We start from the raw sequence: 23950 nt of genomic DNA, 5'->3' as shown, positions 1-23950 counted from the left end.
TCTCAGAAATATTTCCGGGTTTATCCGGGACTTTTCTACTTCAAGGGCACCGATCAAATATCGCAATGAAATGAAACTCACATGCTAATTCTCGCATCGTCTAACTGAATGAACTCTAATAAAGAATTTTAATCTTGCTTATAATTTGGAACATTTTTGCGGTACTTTTCTACCTCCATTGCCAATTCAAATTCAACAACAATACGGGCGAAATTCACGCGACATATTGTTCTGGGTGTCCATTTTAAGAAATACTAACTTCTGCCCGCAAGTTCGTCCACATAAAAGACGTTAAACTGCCCCAAAGTAAAAAAAAAAAAATCCAAGTAGGTTTAAAGGGCTCTTTTTCAGTATCCCAAAAATGCTTATGTACAAAACTGCAACCGCCATTTGGATCCTTCAGGGGATGACTACTGGGATGAGAAGCATCCTATGTCGTTTGGTCCTTTGACAGGTTACAATCTATCTATGTGTAAAGAAATATCACAAGTTTTATCTAAGGACAGGAAAAATGTAACCGTTTAGAAAAAAAAAACCGGGAATAATTACATCACTATTCAAGCGCCTCAAAGCGTTCTCCCCTTATTACCAATTCCTATTCAAATACGGGCGTAATCCGCGTGACATACTGGCCTATCTGGGTGTCCGTTTTTTCCCCTGCGCCTTGGGCGAACATGGATTGCTACATAAGTAGACTCCTCTTTATAAGGCACTAGCTGCCCGCTGCTTCGTGTGCGTGGAATGTCTATCCCCGGATCTCAAACTATCTCTATAGGTACAGTCACGGGCTTTAATCGTCGAGCCATTTAGGGTTTAAGGTAATTGGGTTGTTAACACTAACGGTGTTGTTAAGTCCTATCTTAACAAGTATTAGCATACCTAAATACCTACTTATCTAATCTAGATAGATTAAGTCTCTCTATCGTCGGTAGGTGGCACCACAGTTCCATGATATGTAAGTAACCTCATTAAGGTGACATCTACCGAAACTTTTGTGTACTAGCTCTCTAAGCTTAGCCATATCAGTGTATGTCCCGCTTCTGATTGTTTATGACCTATTGGTCATAACCAATCAGTAGCATGGCGCTGTACTTTACTATAGAAGCTTCTACATGTATGTAGATTCGTGCACTTTTTCCAACCAGCCTTCTGTTAACATTAAACCCAGCATTGTATTTATCTGCTTTCATTTGGTCGCCATCATCTCCCAACGCTGAACAGGTGTGAAATGTCCAATGTAAAGTAAACTCTAAATGGCTCTACAATTAAGGTCCATGACTGTACCTAATTTCATTTAAATCGGTTCAGCGGTTTAAGATAAAATATTATAACATTCACTAAATTTGTGATACATTTCCATGCAAGTCAACACATTTCTGAGTTAGTTATTTCGGATAAGTAAATATAATTAAAAAAAATCGGGTTGCACTTCGGGAGTGCCGGCAGAAGTGAAAACTTGAATATTAACGTTGTGCATTTTTGATATTTTGGAGAAAATATGTGGCAGTTTTATAAAAAGAGATAATTCTTTATTATACCTACTTAAAAATTTTGAAATGCGAATCTTAAGTGTTAATATATAACATATACAGAGTAATTCGTGAGACGCGAGCAAGACTACAGCCTACACAATCAGTAAAAGTTAATGAATCGTTCATCATCATATTAAGTAAAACAATCACGCTTCTATTCTGTTAGAGTCTGTGCGGAAAGAGAAGAGTCGTGGAATGTGAAATTTCCGAACAGACTCTATTTAATTTTTTGGTAAGGAAATATTTGAGTACCTACAATCATGGACACCCAACAACACAAAGATACAATACAACACAATTAACAAAGATTAAATGTCTTTAATCGTTATGACAGCACTTTGATTACGAAGAAAATAAAATGTCACACTTGAATGAGATACGATTTTTCAAAAGTAACCAGGCTTCGATGACATTCAATTTGCACGTCACCATACTGTCACTTGTCACGTCTTACGAATTTTCAATCTGACGGTCACGTGACCCTGACGCGAGTTTAACATTTTTTCCCTATCACAAAAAGTGCACATCGCCGCTAAAGAAGTTTTCACTTCAAAAATATTGAACACAGATTAATTTAAATATATTTTGATTGAATTGAGTTATTGGTATTAAAAATGTCAAACGAAGTAGTATGCTTTTGTTGTGCAAAACGTTTTGAGTTTGTGAAGCGTCGTTCAGTACTCAATTTTTTTATTACCTCAGGTAATAATATATTTAGCACCAATTACCCTTAAATACTTCCCTGTGTTATATACGCTGAGGGCTGAATATGTGGGTCATACTCAGTCAAAAAATCAGCTGTTCCATAGAAAACATTGACATGTGATTCACCAAAATGTATAAGACAGATTTTTTTTCGCGATTTCGGGGTTGAATTGTAAAGTTGTTCAATATTACAATACAATACAATACAAATACTCTTTATTGCACACCTCAATACAGAAACAGTACAAATAATACAACACATAAAGAAGAGGTAAACAACAGGCGGTCATTACCTACATATCCACCCCTTAGCGTTTGGTCAAACATACCGTTGTCCTGTATATTGCAGGTGATTCAACGAGTATTATGTTCCATCCAATCCGCAAGTAATCTTGCAACCGTCCCATTTCTCTCTGTCGCGCTTATCCACCGATCTGACGGCCAACTGACATCTCTTAGCGTCCTCTGCTCGCCTGGTGCGTTACCAGACGAGCGGAAAAGCAAGAAACAGGCCGATGTGATAAATTAGATCCTTGAAGGCATCCAGGACGAGAATCAAAGCGAGTTAGGGCGAGATTAAAGTGGAGCTACTTATCATATCGTTTAAGTCAGTATAAGAATTGAATTTGTCTATAAAAAAACAGTAGTAACCGTACTCTAAATGCAATTCAGCAACGCAGAAGTGAAACTTTTCACATCTTTTAATGTATAATGAACAGTACCCCTAGTGTAATTTTAGTCGATAGCGAAACGTGACGTACGCGTTTGCGTTAAGTCTCATTTTGTATGGGTTTTTGAACAGCGCGCCAAGCGGGACGTTTTGGAAAGTCAAAAATCTCATACAAAATGACACTTAACGCAAACGCGTACGTCACGTTTCACTGTCGAAAATATTTACACTAGGGGTACTGATACACAAGCACGTTTGCAAATATTTAACCCGCCTATGAGTATTTATGTGGTCATTATTTACTCATATACGTACTTTGTTATATGAATTACTTTGCGAAGAAAAAACTGGATGAACGCTCTCGCTAGTTAAGCAGCTTCCGAAAAGTCATAGATACATACCCTCGTATTTTTTTAATAGAACCCCAAAGGCAAAGGTCATGATTTAATTACTGCCATCCAGAAATTTTCCTCAGTTGTTTAATAATTACTCGCGAGGGGTCGCGTTTTTAATTTCCGTTAAAAAACTCAAGTGGCCCGATTCGAAGAATGAGATACGATAACGATAAGTTCTCATCTAGATATCGTTTGTATGTCGTATATTTTCCAGATCACAGCGATATGAAATTAATATCAAATGAAGAAAAGAAAAGTGGGACAGCAGACGGATACTATAAAATGATGGCATAGGCTTTTGTGAAGTCACTTTTTATTAGTTTCCAAATTCTACGTGATCATAAATAGGTTGCATATAGGTCGTATTCGTAGTTTATATGACTGCTACATAATGAATGTCATGAAAATACGAGAGTGTGTTTATGAAGCGTAAAGCAATAAAGCATAAAAAAACATCACGTACGAGTGTTTTAATGCCTAATTATATACAGTTACACACACTGTTTTATGTACACACATATTATAAGCAATCTATGTCGTGTTCAGAAACCGCATGTTACTGACCGTCATTGCGGCATTTGATCGTTGTGTCACACACAATTCGAGTGTCATTGTCGATAAAGTGGTTATTGTCACGCAATAATAACATTTTCACAGATAAGAAATTTGTTTTAACCAAAACAGTTTATTTATTTGCTGGCCGTAATTTGCAGTTTCTGAACGCATCCAAGTAGCTAACATGATATGATATGAGTGTAGATAAACATATTAGCGCATTTCGAAAAATATAATAATGTAACATGTAACAAACATGTATAGACACCACTAATTGGACACAATCTAATTAAGATTCTGAAGGCGCCATCTCGTTACAATTCCTCGCTGTATTTGACAGGCTTTCACAATTAACTTCTTAAGTTAATTATAATTTTAAATTAGCGGTAATCGCCCGTTAATTTCGCTCTAGTTGCGTATGCAGATCTGATCCGATTAAGAGACCAGGAAACGTTAAAAACTGGCAATCTGAATTCACAGTGAAAGCTCTGACAATTGAGCCAAAGACTTCGGGCGGTTCAAAGCCCGCTCGTACTAAAATGTTTTTCGGAATGATGTACGAAATAATTATCTTTGATATTTACCGGTTGCTCTTTGTTGGAGGAAAATATTATACTTAAGGAAATCCGCACACATCAAACTGGGCGGGAATGTAAAGTTCCCAAAAGACTAATAATGGGCTTTTTCATATTCAGGAAGATGATCTATAAAGCGAAGACAATAATATTTTAAAATTAAAATATGTAGCTGTATATAAATGGACAAAATTATTAGGATGTTTTTTTTTCAGTAGACGATGCCGATGTTGAAAAAACCTAGTGGCCCAGCGGTAAAAGAATGCCACTTGCAATCCGGAGGTAGCGGGTTTAAACCCCGGCTCGTACCAATGAGTTTTTCGGAACTTATACATGAAATATCATTTTGATATTTACCAGTCGCTTTTCGGTGAAGGAAACCATCGTGAAGAAACCGGACTAAACGCAATAAGACCTTGTTTACCCTCTGGCTTGAAAGGTCAGATGGCAGTTCCTTTCGTAAAAACTAGTGCCTACGCCAATTCTTGGAATTAGTTGCCAGGCGGACCCCAGACTCCAATTAGCCGTGGCAAAATGCCGGGAAAACGAAGGAAAATGATGACACGATGCCGATGTCGGATTGGGCTTGATGGATTGACTCCTTAATTGGCCTCTTGCAAATACTGGAAGGGTATTTGGACTATTTGGTATTATCCTAAGTAATGTCAGGCGATCTTTGTATCGAGACTTGCCAGACGTAATAATTTCTATGTCTTTTGTTTCGATAATTGCTTATGCAAGTGAAAGGCGCACGTGACACACAACAAGCAGCGATTTAGATTCAACCTTAAGTCTTCGCGGTAAAGTTTATAACTGGTGATTCAATTGTATCAACAGTACATATCTGATCAAGCCTACTGTCCTCACATAAGGCCAACTGGTAGAATTGTAACAATAGTGTTCCAAAGTATATGTTATTTTTGTCAACTATCACAACGGGGGCGTAGCTCAGATGGTAGAGCGCTCGCTTAGCATGCGAGAGGTACGGGGATCGATACCCCGCGCCTCCAAATTGTATTTTTGTTATCTTATTTGATTGTGATAAGACTGATAATATAAAAAGGTCAACTAATAACATGTAATCGAATTTATAGTTTCGTAAACAGAAACAAGATATATGTCTCTTTAAGAATAACGGTTTATCTCCTTTGTGCGTAGTTTGAATAATCGTCCGTTTTCCTTTTTGGCAGAATTTACATTTTACTTTAAGTTTTCTTCGGATATTCTATTCGAATATTCGACAACCAAAGGCAGAGCCCTAAATAGCTTAACAAATACAGTCCTCTCTTTCTTTCTGTCTACATACAAATTGTTTTGCACAAAGAAAACGACAAACGATTCGAACGAATTGCATTGAACTCGAGTCTGAGCTTATTTTAATAACAAAATAATAAAGATAAAGCATGCATAACAGTTGTTGGCACCTTATATAAAAAATAAAATCCAAAATGTTTGTTTCCTGAAGCGTAGGAACGGAACGTAAAACACCCTCCGGTTGAGTGCGTCGCGCGCTCAACGGTAATGTCCATTACCAGGGAAACATAACACTCGAACAGTTCGCTGCAGGTAACTTTATTCTTTATTATGTGCATTTATTAGCCATCAGATATATCGGAGCGGGCAAGGTGTTCACAAATATCTGAACACGCTTCTATTGTCAAGACGCTAGAGTGCGTATTCAGATTATTTAGATGTTTGCGAGCAGTAAAATCCACAGATACACAACATATATCATATCATATCATATATAACAAATTACCATACGTTGGTCCAACAAGTATACATTGACTTGCGCCTAGTGCCGTTATAACCGACAGAAAATGTAAAGGAAATTGTCAATGTCAGAGGGCCTACAGCGAACTAAACAATCAAAATTTTGTTATCTGCTTCTCTATAGCTCTTGCATATTCGAGCGATAGAGAAGCAGACTTGGAAATTTCGATTTTTTTTTACGAAAAGGCCGAGCCGAGCGTATTGAGGACGGAATTACAAAAACACACACATACACACACATCAGGATATTTTTTGGTGCGTTGTTAATGTATATTTTTTTGTAAATCTGTAACATGATTATTTTTTCTGTCCTCCAGTTGGAAAGCGACAATTTTCGGCCCGCGTGCTTCACCTCGGCCGAGAATTACATGTGTGTGTGACATTTCTTACTTTACAGGTATGTAATATTAATCGATTGCGGTTGCACGCTGTACGCCTCAACAGAGATATCCATTACCAGGACAACATAACGCCTGAACAGGTACGAATCTAATACAGGCTTTACACGAAACCAATAACCGAGTCCACTGAATGAAGCTAATCAAATCATACATTGACATCGCCTATAGATAATCCTATTTACAAGCCTAAATATACAATGTTATTACAACCTCAACCACTCTGAGAGATGAAATTACGGCCCCCGATTTGAACTTTAAGATACGTCAATATTAGGGTCACAGTCAAAAGTGACGTTTTCGTTTGAAGGCTGAGAAGGGACCGATAAAGATCACAACTTTTACTACATGACTAGAGCCCGCAATCATGTCGCGCTGTCAACTCGATGAGGTAGGTTGGGAAGTACATAGACAATTTAAATAAATTGTAAAGTTAAAATAATTTTATCGAGATTACGCTCTCAATTAAACAATATGCCTGAATGATGTACTGGCATGAAACTTAGCATGGATATTTAGGTAACATATAAACCGTACGTAAGTATATGTCAAATTTCATGTATTTCAGAAAGTCTTTCGAAGGTTAGGTTCGTGTAGCTCTTAAATGATCATCGGTAAACCTTATATCATTGCAATAAAATTCACTAATTATCAGTTAAGTATATCACTACAGCTACGATTTTACTCACCGAGCCTTTCCGTCCGGGAAAACTGAAGAACACGTCCGGGCCGTTCCGGTGCGGCATCTGCCGGAGCACATTCAGCAGCTTCGCCGAGTGCCGGGGCTGAAAAATAAGTTCACGTTAGTTTTAACGGCTAATTTGTCATTCTTTACGCTTGGACAGGAAACCAGGCCTCCAGTAGGCGTATGACACAGACACAGACACAGTGGCGTCTATTTTACCAACTCAAACACGAATTTTACAATTGACAAATTGACAATTCCCTTTATATTTCTAGGTCCGTATGAGAGGGCAGTGCCTACCTTGCTTCAATATTTATTAGATAGACCAGCAATTTAAGTACAGTGCATTGTCACCTGACAGTGACAATTCGCCGTAACTAAATGGTGGTCCAACAAGTAAATAAATATTGACATTAAATACTGACGCTACTTATCGATCGACCCAGAAATGCACAAGAAATTGACAGTGTCAGGTGTCAGTTACCGGCGAAACAGGCCCCCGGTTATTTTAATAAAATAAGTTTAATCAATCATAACGTACACGTACGACACGTTTTCGGAGCGTATTCTAACAAAATAGATATTTTTTGGCTTTAATTATTTCTACCGCTTCGTTCTATTTTCCTTTCAAACTATAGAATATTGTGACTAAAACTCGAAGCGCTTTTCGTATCTTAACCGTATAATTTTACCACTAACGGAGGAAAAGCGGTGAAAACCGCAAGTTAACCAGTTCAATTCTGTTAACGTTCAATTACTGCACGTATTCCTATTTGTCTCCAATTAAAGACCAAAGTAACATGATCTCTGGACCTCTACCAAGCATTCGTAATCAAAGTACGCACTTATAATGGTCTTTCAGAGCCTCGTAAAGAGACGCTCCTTTCAAATTTGCATCCTTACCGTGGCTGGGTTAATTAGAAGGTAGCTACTTTGTGTTTATGCGCGCCTGGTACTTCAATGCGTTCACTCCGCTTTTAACGACGGGCAAATTGACAGCCAAACGTTGCATGTCTTTTGTTGTATAGATTTTTTAGTTTGTACGAAGTACTCCTGTACTGTTCTCAGTGTATCGTATGATGATGTTATTATTGACACTATCAAACTAGGTAACTTTGCTCGGTTCTTAGTTAAATTTTGGCCAGGGACTGTCTCATTTCAAACATGCACACTGTCTTTGTCTTACACTAGTACTAGCACCAAAAAGAGAGATAGTATAGTTGAATGTGTCCTAATATAGTATTCGTATGTGAAATAGGATAACTCACCCATTTGCCATTGACTGCCTTCATGGCACTGAATAGCTGCTTCAGCTCTTTGACTGTGACGCTGTAGCTGGCCAGCACTCCCAGCATCTCGATGAGGAGATCTGTAACAAACAAACATACATGATTTGATTGATTCATGATTTTTTTTTCTATTTTGTGTACAATTTTGTCCCGTTTGGCGTCGAGACTAAGATTTAAATAAATATATAATGAAAAAAAAAAATTTTTACACCTTTTGCCCGGTGGATATCGGAGTCAGGTGTAAATGTCATTAATTGTATAGGTAGGCAGTCTGTTGTGGACTTGTGGATGTATATTTTGAAGGTATGGTGCATATTTTGAAGAATTTGATATACATACATAATTAAAAAAATCTACAATTCAACCCTCATGTCAACTAGGAACAGTAGGAATCTTACAAAATAGGTTGGACCCCAAAGACGTATAAAAGTATAAACGTAATGTATTTGAATAATTTAAAACCTGGGTACTAATATTGTATAAAGCGCTGGCCGTTTCTCGACGCTGCGCTAAACGATATCATCCGTCTCCTGCATCAGTTAATGTGCCGGCGCTTTTAGAGCCGACCGGCATATCACGAACGGATGGCAAGGGACTGGATGGGATTTTCCTGGTCTCGTGGAGTATGGGACGGATGCTGGTTTGGGATGCAACGTGTGTAGACACACTAGCCCCATCACATCTCCACCGAACCTCTGCGAGGACAGCGACAGAGGCGACGGACAACGCCAAGGGAGGAAAATACAGGACTCTCGGCGCCGAGTATAATTTTATTCCATTCGGTATCGAGACTCTTGATCCGTACCAGTCCGTGGGGCCCTGGCGGTCTGAGTCTCTTTAAAGACCTATCGACGAGACACAAAGGCACCACAGGAGACCGAAAACCTGGCAGCTTCCTCGCTCAACGTATCAGCCTAACAAACCAGCGAGTACCATGACGCAGAGGCCATTTAAAAAATAATTATAGTATTATTTTAGATTTATTTAGTCTAATTTGAATACTAGTTTAGTTTGTAATTATAGTTATAATTATAATGTTCTTTGTTATACTTCATTTGTCTAAATGAAGAAAACCAGTTTTCACCCATAACATTATTATTAAATATGCACAATATACAATTTTACATAAAACTACGCGCGGTAAATGGTGGTGTTGGTGGTGAAATGTTTCTTTTATTAGAAATTCAATACAATAATAATCAACCATGAAGAATAGAAGGTAATTAATTAAATATTATTACCCGAATATTTCTTATTATGAGTTCGAAACGTGTTCTATTTGGTATTAGTTGTAATAGCTTGGATACAGACTTTTTATGATATTCTCACTCAGAATCAGACTATTCAATCTGCTAGGATTAATTATATAAATCTGAAGCGCTGTCATCGAAATAGTCATTAATAAATAAGGTCTATCAATCAATAATATTAACTGTTTGTAACTTAAGTATAATATATTATTTATGAATAGATAGTTATAAAATTAAACTAATTCTCCGGATTCCACTCACGGGTTTTTAGTCACTCGCGCGACATGTTTCGAAGAGCCTAGGTCTCCTTTCTCAAGCACTAAAAACACGTGACCTAAAACACATGAGTGGAATCCGTAGAATTAGTTTAATGTTAGTATGTCTCACGACATTTTAAATTCGAGAGTAGGTATTTGTTCATATTTCGCAGCCCCAAAGCGTAAAAAAAACCATCAAAAATAATTAGAAACACAAAAAACTTGGATACGTTTGTGTGTCACTAAATAAAAGTATAAAAGGAAAACCCGGAATTTCCCAAACTAAAAATTGTTTTTAACAAGATTGATCGCTGTCTCGGAAAGAGCAGAGACAAATTAGGTGAGAGGCGAGATGCATTGATGCAATATATCCGAAATGCTATTATTCGCGCTCGGCGATATGTTTTATTGCTTTTATACCAAAACAGTTGCAAAAAAAAACAGCAATATATTGCAAAGGATCTTTAGGGTAGCTTTGGCGTCGCCAATGCATTTTCGTACAACATTGCTTGCCTGACAAAGGTAAACGCAATGTGACACTTCTCCGCTCATATCAGATATACAGATCTTAAACTTTTTGGTAATCTTTAGATTTTTAACTGATTATTTTTTTAAAGCTATAAAATGCCTCAGCCTTACATATAATGACTCATTTTACTAAACGGCCTCACCCGTCTCGTCATAAACCAAACTTCCTTTTCCCCGGCTTTCCCTTTTTTACCGTACTTTTTGTGTACCTACAAGCGCTTTTATAAGATTCTCCGTTCCTCCGTACAGGTACAGGTGGTAAATTGGGTGTGAAGGGAGAGATGCATCAATGTAAGCCACAATGCAATTATGTGCCCGACGATACCGCTACAAGCTACTTACTCTAGATACCTACTCTAGAGTCTAGATCGAACAAAGAAAATTTTTATGGAGCTTTGAAATTTGCCTTAAAGTTGCAAGAAAATATCATTATAACTCATTCATTGTATGTTCATAACGTACGTTACGTTTGATGAACACCGCAAAAACACGCATTTTAATAACGCTGGATAGACTGTGAGCCAAGAGCCTGTATCGTCAGTCATCGCCTCCCGGATAATACTTTGTCAGCTGTCAGATATTTTCATTTGCTATCATTAATTAAAAAATAGTCAGCCGGTTGTACCGCGGTGCAAACATGTAAAAAACACGCGTCTTACCACTTATGTATCCGTTTATTGAAAGGCCTGATGGAATGTTACATGCAAAGCGCTTATTTTTCACATATGAATATGCACCCAATTAACGTTCTTTCCACTGCGATAAAACCGGGTGACGATTTTTTAAATTCACAATAGCATCTAAACTATCATCTGACAAAGTATCCAACACGAGGCGATGACTAATTTTTTTACGTGTTTCGTTGGCTCCCTTTCCTCAACCCACCAACGGAACGGCAGCTGACGTCAACGAGGGCTCATTATACATAGCCGTTAACCACTATACGAGTTATCGCCCGGGAGGCGAATTGGAAATCTGTTCCTAGCTGACGCCGGTAAAATACCTAAATACATACATTGACAATTAGTAAATACAACATGACCGCCATGGAAGTGCAATACGAACTTTCGCCGCACATTCCACTGTGTATATTGATTTTTTTAAATAAAAATAATATAAATCATATCTGTACACCGATTGCCTCAATTCCCTTGCCCTAAACGGCCTCGCATACGTTTGCCACGCATAAAAGCCCCTTTTTATATTATAATTGCAAAATCAATTTTAATAAAATAAGATTCTCTCTCCTGTCGGTGCAGATGCAGGTGGTAAATTAGGTGTGAAGCGAGATGCATCGATGCAACGGGGCCGCAATGCAATTATGTTCACGACGATACTGCCGCGAGCTAAAGACTATCGGTATAGCGAATTTTATGTGCCACAAGATATTCATTATTAGCAGAAAATAATGACGTATGAAACAAAACTATTATGACAAAAAAATGGAGGCGCGGGGTATCGATCCCCGTACCTCTCGCATGCTAAGCGAGCGCTCTACCATCTGAGCTACGCCCCCTGTTAAGACGGCATTTAAAATCCGCCGTCACATAACGCACGCGCACATTTGACGTCGCAGCGCCTTAGGCAAAACGTATTTAAGTAATATTCTTATCGGCTTGAATAAAAACTAGATCTGCTTTTAAGATTTATTAATACAACACACAACGCGACACAATGCGAAATTCCGACTGAACTTCTAGCGATCTTGTCCAAGGAGGAGTTTTGGCCGAAGGGTGCCAAGTTCCGGCGGTTCCGCGGCCAGCTCCCTGACACTGTGGGGTTGCGTAGGGGCCGGTTTCAGACTAACGTTTTATACGAGCGTAAGCGTAAGCGTATGAGCGTGTAAGTAAACTCGTATATATCAAATGTAGGGAAAAGTTACGCGCGTGTAAGCTCGTACCGCTACCACCGACACAACCTCATAAGCGCAGAAAAATGCGCTAGTCTGTAACCGCCCTAATACATCGCAGGCACAATGTATTTTTTAGTTTTTAATTTTAAGATCTATTTATCTTTCTTATTTTCCTGTAATGTCCACTTCCCATTACCTTATCTTCCCAATAGATATCCGCAGCATGCGTACGAAAGAAGAGCGCACAGAATACCTACATCATTATATAAAGTATCACATGTATACTTAGGATAAGAATATGAATAGTTTGTTTTCTAAAAAATTATAGGCTTATCAGTAAGCTCCTTTAACTCCTCCTACAAATACATCTCAAAGGAAAACCAATACCCAACATACTGCAACATTTCTCAAACAAACGATCTTCAAAAACCTATTACCAGCTGTTCAATCCGCACTCGCATACCGGGGATTGTCCTTGTTGCCGAGATTCCGACAATAGCTTTGCGGGCCTAGGCGTCTAAGAGAGCATTACGTACAATACCTACCTAAGGCAGATTTAGTATTTGGAGAAAGCTTTGAGAATTCTCATCTTGTCTTAAAGGAAACCTTTTTATAATATACTTCAGTACTAGGTTTTATCCGCGACCTCGGGTATAATTATGATTTGTAAAAGTTTTAATAAAGTTTTCTTATTTTAAGTGTAATAATTTATGTTATGATGTAGGTATTCTATGTGCTCTTCTTTCTTACGACACATGATGTGGATGTGCAGACAAATAAATCCAATGGGAAGTGGAGATTACAGGAAAACAAGTAAGAGTATATATGTGTATGTATAAGAAATGCGAACAAATCACGGCCAAAAGTTAAAGACAATAAAACTAGAATATATATTATAAAAAATCTGACTTAAAAGTAAAAACTACATAAGACATTGCGGCTGCGATGCATTACGCAACCCCGCAGTGTTAGGGAGCCGGCCGCGTAACCGCCGGAACTTGACACCCTTCGGCCAAAACTCCTCATTGGTCAAGGTCGCTAGATGTTCAGTCGGAATTTCGCATTGTGTGTTGTGGTAATAAATAAAAAGCAGATTTAGTTTTTGTTCTACCGATAATAATATTACGTAAATACGTTTTGCTTGAGGCGCCGCGACGTCAAAATGCGCGTGCGTTCAAATGTGACGGCGGATTTTAAATACTGTCTTAACAGGGGGCGTAGCTCAGATGGTAGAGCGCTCGCTTAGCATGCGAGAGGTACGGGGATCGATACCCCGCGCCTCCAACTTTTTGTGATACTAGTTTTGTTTTATACCACTTTAATAATATTATTTTGTCCAATGGTTGACTGCTAAAGAATGCCTAAATGCGTTTAGTCAGCCATTTGTACATAAAATAGTCTAATTTCTACACCCACACTACACATTACAAATGTAACATGCTATTTTAGTTAGATTTACCTACGCAAAGTGCACAGTAACTGAACTGATAGCCAGAATTCATTAAGCAGCCATCGATATCCTCGCATTGTTGCGGCCTTGGTAAAGCCGAATCCATTCCATATATTCCGATATGGCCCACGGACATAATACACTACAGTGGCCCACTGATTATCAGTTCGCCAAACGATATCGGTCTGACAGTTATTCGCCACCATATAAACCAAATATAAACCAAAGGCTCCTTCAAATCCGCGCGGTGGGGTCGTAGTTATAACCCCGATCTGGTCTTAACCTCTAAGGATCAGGACGGTTTTCCAGTACCTGTAAAGAAGTCAATCCTTAGTGATTTCCCAAACAGTCAACACCGACCCATTCTTCTCGAAATTGGAATAAAAATTCCTTTGGTTCAATCCTACCCAGGCCCAAGATGGAATTTCCAAAAAGCCGACTGGAAACGTTACGCAGAAAAACTGGATGAGAGAATCAGATGGATCGAACCCGTAACGAAAAACTATGACCGTTTTAAAAAACTTATTATCTCAACAGCAAAGCAGTACGTACAGTCAAGGTATTAAATATCGACACGTACAAAGTGCCAAAAATATGTACACACGACCTTATTGCCTATACATTAAAGTAGTGTATACATATTTTTGGCACTTTATCCGTGTCGATATTTAATACCTTGACTGTACCACGAGGGTATAGGAAACAGTATGTCCCGTGCTGGAACAACGAGACTGAGGAGCTTTGGGAAGAATTTCAGGAAACGAATGACAAAAATACTGCTCGGCAACTAATAAGGTCATTGGACGACGCCCGGAAGGAAAAATGGGAGCAGACAGTGGAAAAGATGAACTTCACCCACTCAAGCCGTAAGGCATGGCACCTTTTAAGAAGACTGACCTCAGGCCAGACGCCCCAAAGCTGTCATCCGAAAGTAAGCCCAAGTGACATCGGGAACCGAATAGTAAAGCTCTCGAAAGCACCGAGTCACAAATTTTACACTCGTGAAATTCGTAAGGAACTGACATTGGAAAAGTCCTTAGCCACCCCGGATGATAAATTTAGCGGTCCTATTACCATACTCGAGATTAAGTCAGCTATCTCACAAATCAAACTGAACAAGGCCTGTGGAGAAGATGGCATTTTTCCTGAATTCTTAAGGCACTGTGGCCCGCGGACCCAGACATGGCTAGCCAAATTTTACACAAACATAATCCGAGTTGGAAAAATACCACCCAAAATGAAATCGTCAAAAATCATTGCTCTCCTTAAACCGAATAAACCCGACAACGGGGCAGACAGCTACCGCCCAATAGCTCTACTCAGCGTCACCTACAAATTACTGGAACGCCTTATCTATAACCGCATTTCGGAAACTATCCTGTCGAAAATTCCACAAGAGCAAGCTGGCTTCAGGCCAAAACGGAACTGTTGTGACCAGATCCTTGCCCTTACAACACATATCGAGGCCGGTTTTCAATCGGGTACAAAGTCTTCTGCAGTCTTTATAGATTTAACGGCTGCATACGATACTGTGTGGCATCAAGGCCTGCTCTATAAACTCTTAAAAACCGTCCCGTGCTTAAGGATATTCAGAGTAATAGAAGATGCCCTTACGAACAGACCGTTCCAAGTACACTTGGGAAATCAGTGCAGTAAGAAAAGGATTTTAAATAATGGCTTGCCTCAGGGTTCTGTGCTCGCTCCCTTACTCTTTAACTTATACATACACGATTTACCTGCCACAACCTCGCGAAAATTCGGCTACGCTGATGACCTGGCCTTGGTAACCCAAAATAAAAATATAGAAACCACAGAAGTAATTTTAGAGAGAGATCTAGAGGCTATGGACAATTATTTCCAGCACTGGCGCCTGTGCCCAAATGCCAGCAAGACAGAGGTCTGTTGTTTCCACCTATCAAACAGGTTAGCGAACAAACAGTTGAAGGTGAGATTTAGAGGTACAATCTTATGTCATAATTTTTGTCCAAAGTATCTCGGCGTAACCCTCGACAGGAGTTTGACGTTCAAGACCCACCTTGATAAGCTGTCTGGAAAACTGAAAACTCGGAACAACATAGTCCAGAAGCTTACGGGAACAACATGGGGTGCTAGCGCTGCCTGCCTAAAAACTACGGCCATGGCCCTCGTTTACTCGACGGCGGAATACTGTGCACCCGTATGGATGAATAGTGCACACGTGGCCAGAGTAGACGTTGAGCTGAATCACACAATGAGGATTATTACGGGCTGCATCATACCAACACCCACCTGCTGGTTACCGGCCCTCAGCAACATTGCACCACCGGACATCCGCCGTCAAAAATGTCTAGCACGGGAATTCACTAAAATGTCCGATAATACTCTGCTGCCCATCCATGAAGACCTTAGCAACCTCAAAAACACCCGACTTAAGTCCCGAAACCCACCCGCTAAAACCTTTCACTTACTTAGCACGACATGGAAAGAAAGCCAAGCGTGGTTGCAAGAATGGGAAGCCCACCAACACAAATTAAACAACACCCTCTATGAATTTAGCACAGATGAGCGGCCTAAAGGGTTTAGTGAAAGCCGGCAAATATGGTGCAAACTGAACCGCCTGAGGACTGGGTTCGGTAACTGTTCGTACCTTTGGCACAAGTGGGGATGGAGCGAATCGGCGACGTGCGAGTGTGGAGATCCAGAACAGACTATACACCACATGGTGTTCGAGTGCCCCATTACCAAATACAATGGACCTGCCGAAGATTTCAAAAACCTAACGAAGAATGCCAGTTTATATCTGTATAATTGTACATTTTGAATACTTACTGTACTATTTTTTTTTAACCAGTGTGTAACCGCCATACGATAAATATAATAAGTTATTCGCAAACAGGCCGATATCGTCCGGCGAACTGGTAATCAGTGGGCTCCTTAAAAGCTAACTGATCAAAGGTAGAGCTTATTGTAATTGCAATATGGTTTAGAATTTACATACTGTAAGTTAACCCTTTGAACGCCACGTCTATCGTGCTCGGCGCGTCAATGTGAACCTTGTCGGAATACACGAAGGTTGATATTTGGCTGTAGCCACGCGCGTCAGTTGACGTCTTTGGTGATCAAAGGGTTAACAGTTTCAACGATGGTATAGGTAAAAAACTTAAGTAAGTCACCTGTTGTATGTAGTTGGACGTGTTCGAATAGACAATACATGTTTAAAAGACTCACACAAATAAAACAAATGTCTATTCGAACACGTCACAACTACATACAACAGGTGACTTACTTAAGTTTTTTGCCTATAGATACAACGCGTTTATGTATTAACAGAATCGTTAGTTCACTAAGTGAATCGTACTAATATATAATATGTGGCTTAGTTCATTGAAGTGGGTTTAAAAAAAAAACTAGTTTTGTATGCGATTAGTACATTTACAAGTAAGTATATTAATTTACGCAACCGTCTTATTTCAATAGAAATGTTGTCGACAGATAAAAGTTTTTTATATGAGTTTAATATTACCAGTACTCGTTTTGCTTTTTTTGATATTCTTGTTTTTATAAGAACTAGGTTACTTTAAAAAGCGCAAAAACGGCCAAATAAATTCGCCGTAGACAGACGCCTGGCATACGAAACAATAAACGCTAAAATCAAAACGGTCTGACCCAGATAATACAATTTCATCCTCAGTCCGTTCCCAAAATTTCGTAACGATTAGTTTAGTTTTGGAGGACGAAAATATCGAGAACCAGATCTCGATTCTAAGATTTTTACGCAGGATTATTGCCTAAGCTGCAGTTGTCCTTATCGCACTAATTTCAGCAGCCGCCCCCGTCAGCGCGACGGAGATATTTGCCTAAAATTCACAAATGTGAGGGGCTCAGGTATTTCCTCTTAAGCGTTTTGTTGCAGTTGCAAACTAAGGAGACTGGAGTCCGCTTTTCAACCTAAACCCAATAATAGGCTCAGACATTCATTTCTATTACCGTACCTAGTAAAACGCCTGCCATCCAAGTAATTTTTTGCCTTGGTCATGGAACAACTGGTAAATATTAATAAACATTCCTTACAATATGTTCAGTGAACATGTTACCAGCCAGGGTTCGAAGTTCGAAATCACGATCGCCACCTTACAAGTGGTACCTCAACAACATTAAATATTAATTTTCGAGGAAATTAGGGAAACACGACCCGCTTGTCCCACCAACTCGGCTTTTAAAATGCTTCAAGTCATTAAATACATATTCTACATTTAGGGCTATGTTTTAAGATGAATGAAACAGCCATTAGCCGATGGAAAATTTGATAAAGTAATCAAATATTACAGCATTTGATATTCTTAATGAAATATGCGAAGTCTAGCGGAGGCCGAGCTAAGAAACGTTTTGTGTTTCGGATCTCGCGTTTGTAATCTAATCAATGGCTTAAACTCATAGCATCCGAGAAACGTTGAACGCGATGGCACGAAAGTTCACTAAACGGCCGGAGATATATCACTGTAATTTTCTCTTTACTGTATGTATGAAAACACCGACCATAATCCACAAAACACTGCTCCAACTTTTAGCAATTCCACTGGAGCTTCTAGGGACAAAATTTACCGCGTCAAATATTTTAAAAAAGGCCATTTAGAGGCCGCGGCTCAAAAGCCCGTGACGCCAGCCATGTAAATTATATGCTATCCTGAAAACACCACGAGTAGGGAGACAAGGTTAAAATACGCAAATTCAGGATATTACAAAAATTATGCAACGTCGTCATAATTGTACCTTATTGCAAAGTCCTTTGTCATAGGTTCGATTACAGGCGGCCCGATTAGAAGAATGATTAAGACACGTTTAAGATCGATAACTTAACTAAACGACATGTCAAAATTGACGTTTATTTCGATTCCGCTGTGATCCCAATAAGATCTATCTACGATATTTCTAACGTCAAAGTGACATTGGTTCCCCGAATCTCTTCTGTCAATTATACGACATACAAACGATATCTAAATGAGGAATCATCTAAACCAGAACTTATTGTTATCTTTATCGTATCTCAAAAATGTGTAATATCTCATGGCCTTTGTATTCATTTTCAGTTGGCATGTATAAAGTAGCCCAACAGTCATCAGTCATCCTTGCAGCGCATAAGGTGTGCCAGGAACTTTATTTGAAAGTAAGGTCAATACGGGTAAGTGTGGCATATGGATAAGTGTATTTACACATTCTTCTTCTTCTTGTTGTGTCATGTCATCATCTGACGTCGAAAAAAGTTTAAGTTCCGAGAGATGGTCGCCGACGTCAGATGATGACACACTGATTAGTGTTTATTGCAAGTGAAGGCGAGCCCACACATATCCCGCAGTCACACTTACCCGTATTGGCCTTATTAGATTTTTGGACAACACATGGTTACCCTGACCACAAATAAATTTAGGCCGTCCTCATTTCGCAGTGCATTTGCGACCGAACGTGGCCCGGTCCCCAGTGAGATATATACTTAGCGATGGTCATTTATTAGCTTAGGTTTATGTTTTCAGTCATTAACAACTGAGTATATCTTGTATTAATAAATTTGGGGCGACCTCATTTCGCAGTGCATTTGTCCGAAAGTGTCCCCGCTCCGGGAGTGACATATATAGCGATGGTCCCTCACAAAGCGTATCTAGACTGGTATTTAAGAAAAACAATTTATATAACTAGTCTAATGTATCTAATGAACGATATACTCGCGCCGCATACGATGCATCAAAACTTTAAAAAAAATCCAAGAGTTGAGTCAAGACATGGTCACCCTATCACGAATAAATTTGGGCCGACCTCATTGTGCAGTGCATTTGCGAGCGTGTCCCGCCTTAGGGCGTGAGATAAAGCGACCATCTCGTTGTCCTGCGGCCTCCTGCGTGCCTGGTCTATACGATTGCTAATGGGCGCATGTTCTAATAGAAGCGTATTTATATTTTTTTTTTTAAGTGTTACGGTGTCCTGTATTCTCGTTATCAGAACGTGGCAGTTTTATTGTCTTAAAAAACTGACTCATTCACGTCGTTATGTATGTGTGAGGTATACTATTATATATTTGCAACCTGACTATGCCTTAATTATGTAATTAAATTTATTAAGAAAAAAAAAAAAAAAAAACAATCAATGCATATGGCGGTCCTCATTTTGCAGTGACTTTGTGAGAGTAGGACGCGTTATGCGCGCCTGGTCCACACGACTAATGGGCCCGTATTGTTCCCGTAATCCCGGTTAATCCCCGGCTAGCGAACCCGGACAGTTCGCTTTGAAGAGACTGCTGGTAATGTGATTTTGATTAGTTTACGTATCTGATTATCTATTCTCGTTTTAGATAAGTACCTAATGCTGCTGCAGTTGCCATCATGGCGTTAACCTTGGAAGATGAAAACGCCGTTTTAAAACAGGGGGCCGCTTTTTAAATTTCGAGCACTCGATTTCGTCACTCGGAATTAGTAGAAACATTTCTACAAATTTCGAAGAGTGACGAAATCAATTTTCAAAGCCACCAGCTTTGACCACTGTTTTCAATAGATGCCCAGTAGTGGAAAAAGTATCGAAGGGAGCCTCACGAAACAGAGTGCTCGAAAAAGACCCCGGGCACTGGAAGACTTTAAGTTACTTTTTCTTTAGCTTAAGACTTGTTTCCGTTTAATCTCATTATCTGCCCTTAAATTATTATTTTGTAGAAAAGGTATTTTAGTGAAAATATATTTGTCGTAAAAAGTTTCATGTGATAAAAACGATAACATCAAAAATCCATTTATTGTGTAAGATGTGTAAAGACAAATGCTTCCAATTTGACAGGTGATTTGATGAGACAGCGCTGTACGGCTCCGTATATTATGCGGTAATTTTGGTTGTCAAAAGTTGGCGTTTGACCAAGAAACATGGCGTAGTACAGCGCCATCTATTATGACTGTCAAACTAGGGGCACGCTTCAACCGATTTTTGAATCATATTGTAATCACATCAATTAGCTGTCATTCGCGCGTACATTTCCCTCAGACTTGTCCGTGCACGTATTAGTGCAAGCGAGATGCCCACTCGAATATGATTCAAATATCGGTTCGATGTCAGATCAGGATGCACGATCGAATTGGCCTGTTAAGCTCTATATTACAACCAATAATTCTATGATAACATCAACACACTACATTTACTAATGTTCCTAATGCACGTCCAATCACGTGTTAAGCATCGACCGGGCGTCAAATTGGCCTTCCCCCGGGCACGAAACACTTAACCAAGCGTTTACCGCCCTCAAGGGACGATCCGGCTTCAGACTAGAACTGATTGAATTATATAAGGGGATGTAGTGGGCATTTGTAACTTGACATGTTCGAACCTACTCGTATAACTTTGAAGAAACGACGACATTTACTAAAACCCACTGCAGTTCTTGAAAATCATTTAAAGAGCCGATTTATGTTGTCATTTTTTTTTTGGTTAGATTTGGATAAAATTTTGTTGGTTTGAAGAGTTTCCTATAAATACGAAATCAAGTTACGAAAGTACCATATTTTTTGATACGGTGAAATTGCGTGTATATTGTCTAGAATAGGGAACTCTGTCTCTGAGAATAGGGATCCACCAAATTTTATAGCAATCTGACAAAAAAATTCGGCAACAATGTAAGCGCTAAATAATTTGACCAGCTGCGGTATCATGGTCGCATTTGTCAAGTCATGCGTTACTTTCGCACTTACGTACTTTTTGCCTGTCACGTTCTAACAAGTATGTAAGCGCGAAAGTGACGGGTATAGTGGCAGGTGATAAAAATGGAAGCATGCTGCCACCGCTAAGTCTAAATTTGATCGGTTGATAAATTGTACATTAAATTCCATATAGTTGTCATGGTTTCTGAATTATTTTTCTCACTGCACCCAAATTCGAGAATTTCTGTTTTGTCCTATGGTTGAGAATGCCTTAAGGCATTAAGTCCGCCATGTGTACTTATGTATATTGTACAATAAAGTTTAAAATAAATAAATTAATTAAACAACTGACTCTCTTGCTGAAAATATAGCGTGGAGAGATAATTAAAAGATTTAAAGAGTTGGCTATTGCAAAGAAGCAGTTGTTCATAATTTGTATAGAGGCATGCGCAAATAGAGCACAACTTCATTTGCGCCATTGTCCCTATTCTGAGCCTGCAACTTGTTTAATGTCAAACTGTACATACAGATCACTTGGCTACTAGATACAGAATATGTAGTACCTACCTGCCTGCAGGATAACTACCGGTCACCACGCATTGACGCTTCGTATACTGAGTATGAGAGCGCGCAACGGTTTTCGACCTGTGTTCTCGTACGATACAAATATCGTCAACTTTTCAGGGATTTCAACAATACCAGGGATGATACATACTCGCAGACTGTTGTAGTGGAAGTTATAGTTTCATAAATAAATAAACTAATATGAGACAAACATCCGAAGCCGACCTAGTCCCATCATTACTCAATTAGATATGTATTGTGGGGGCTAGACGATGATATATTATAAAGAACTACGCTAGGGCTCACAAATTTGTCCCAAAGATGTATACCATTTTATAGCAATATCCCATACAATTACAAACCTATAAATTATTTTTTGTAATAAAAAAAAGCAGTCTCATAGAACGCAAATGCCACTGAAAGAATTGCGTAGTCGCACTCTCATTAGTATATCACTAGGAGCGCCAATAAGTGGTGACCGCAAGTTGTCTCCAATATTGATTCCGTTTTTATAAAGAGAACGTTGGAAATGGCATAAGCGTTATAAGGGATACCCCTTCAAGAAGCTAGGGCTTAGGAACGACTATCAGACATTCGAAAAGAAAACTGCTTACCCATATTATGAAGCGCCTTAAAAACCGAATGAAAAGGTTTTAGGCTTTGGTTAGCAAAGCCTTACGAAATATGTCTTCCAAAACTCTCGAAGGGAATACCGTACTGGTCCCTGGTTGTCTCACATGTTCCATCTATTCGTTAAGTGATCAGTGTCTAGAACAATACCTCGTTAAGCCGTGTGTTAATATTTTGTTTATCTTTTAGACAGTTTGTTTGTCTTTATTCATGTTGATTGTGTTTGGATTTTGTTTCATTTCCTTAGATTGATTTCATTCAAAACTGGAAATAGCATATTGTTTTAGCTATTTTTTTTTCTAGATTTAGTTATTATGTGATTCAATAAACTTACTAAAACAACTTTAGAGCTTATATTTGACTTTTTAACCTATTAATCTTATTATGTTCAGAACAATTGCACTATACTACAGTTTTTTTTCATTCTGAAGTGCTGCCCGTAGCAATTTAGTTGTGTTTTTTGCATAGAAAATGTGTAATACTTAATACTTAGGGCCGGATTGCAACCCGACTGCAACTTGTATGGGAACTGCACGCCGACGTTGCCGTTGGCGTGCAGTCAGCGTGCAGTTCCCATACAAATTGCAGTCGGGTTGCAGTCCGTATGTATCGGCCCTTAAAAAACAGACTATAATCGTTTTTTTACCATACAGTCATATGTAATGAAATCTAGCACAACAGAGCGTGCAAAAATATGTGACTTCTTATTTGTCAGAGTACTTTTGTATTTTTTTTTTTTGCAACTTTGCAAAAACAGTACAGTGCAGTACAGTCGTACAAAATACCTAAATTGCACCAATACCAAATCACCAATAAACTCAATCATTATTTGTTAGAAATACTATAAACCACCGGGAACTCATAAACACCGAGGGGTAGGAAAGGGAATCTTCCAATTTCGGAAACAACGTTTGAAATTATAGCGACGGCAGCGGAAAGTTTTTCCATCATCGCGGAGTCACGCGTCTCGTATCCGTTTTGGGGTGATGTTATGATTGCTAGCAGCTGCTCTGGAAGCATAGAGCTCAGAACAACCAGGAGGCCAATTCAAGCTTACATTTTGACATCTAAATAATGTCATGTTGTTATAATTCGGCTATCGTCTTGCTCACGCCATTATATGTACGAACAATCAAAAAAAGCGAAATGCATTTAGATATTATTATGATATTAGAACGTAAGTTTGAACTGGCCAGTAT

At 39.0% G+C, this 23950-nt stretch overlaps 1 protein-coding gene and 3 non-coding genes across 19 annotated transcripts in view; 2 read left to right on the top strand and 2 right to left on the bottom strand.

The window, feature by feature from the left end:
- Positions 1–23950, bottom strand: part of LOC133524685 (neurobeachin) — a 963862-nt gene that overhangs the window by 362188 nt on the left and 577724 nt on the right. For all 16 annotated transcript variants that reach the window (XM_061860799.1, XM_061860801.1, XM_061860790.1 and 13 more), the window contains exons 4-5: positions 8557–8657; positions 7293–7388 (exon numbers count right to left, since the gene is read on the bottom strand). In XM_061860799.1, coding sequence (XP_061716783.1) covers positions 7293–7388; positions 8557–8657 — 197 coding nt within the window. The remainder of the gene's footprint in view (positions 1–7292; positions 7389–8556; positions 8658–23950) is intronic.
- Trnaa-agc (transfer RNA alanine (anticodon AGC)) lies at positions 5370–5442 on the top strand. Its single transcript has one exon. It is a non-coding gene; the product is annotated as a tRNA-Ala (tRNA).
- Trnaa-agc (transfer RNA alanine (anticodon AGC)) lies at positions 12056–12128 on the bottom strand. Its single transcript has one exon. It is a non-coding gene; the product is annotated as a tRNA-Ala (tRNA).
- Positions 13676–13748, top strand: Trnaa-agc (transfer RNA alanine (anticodon AGC)). The gene has a single exon. It is a non-coding gene; the product is annotated as a tRNA-Ala (tRNA).

Source organism: Cydia pomonella, chromosome 14, assembly GCF_033807575.1.
Source record: "Cydia pomonella isolate Wapato2018A chromosome 14, ilCydPomo1, whole genome shotgun sequence".
NCBI classification, from domain to species: domain Eukaryota; kingdom Metazoa; phylum Arthropoda; class Insecta; order Lepidoptera; family Tortricidae; genus Cydia; species Cydia pomonella.
Note: the sequence above shows the minus strand (reverse complement) of the source record. Positions and strands in the feature narration are given on the sequence as shown.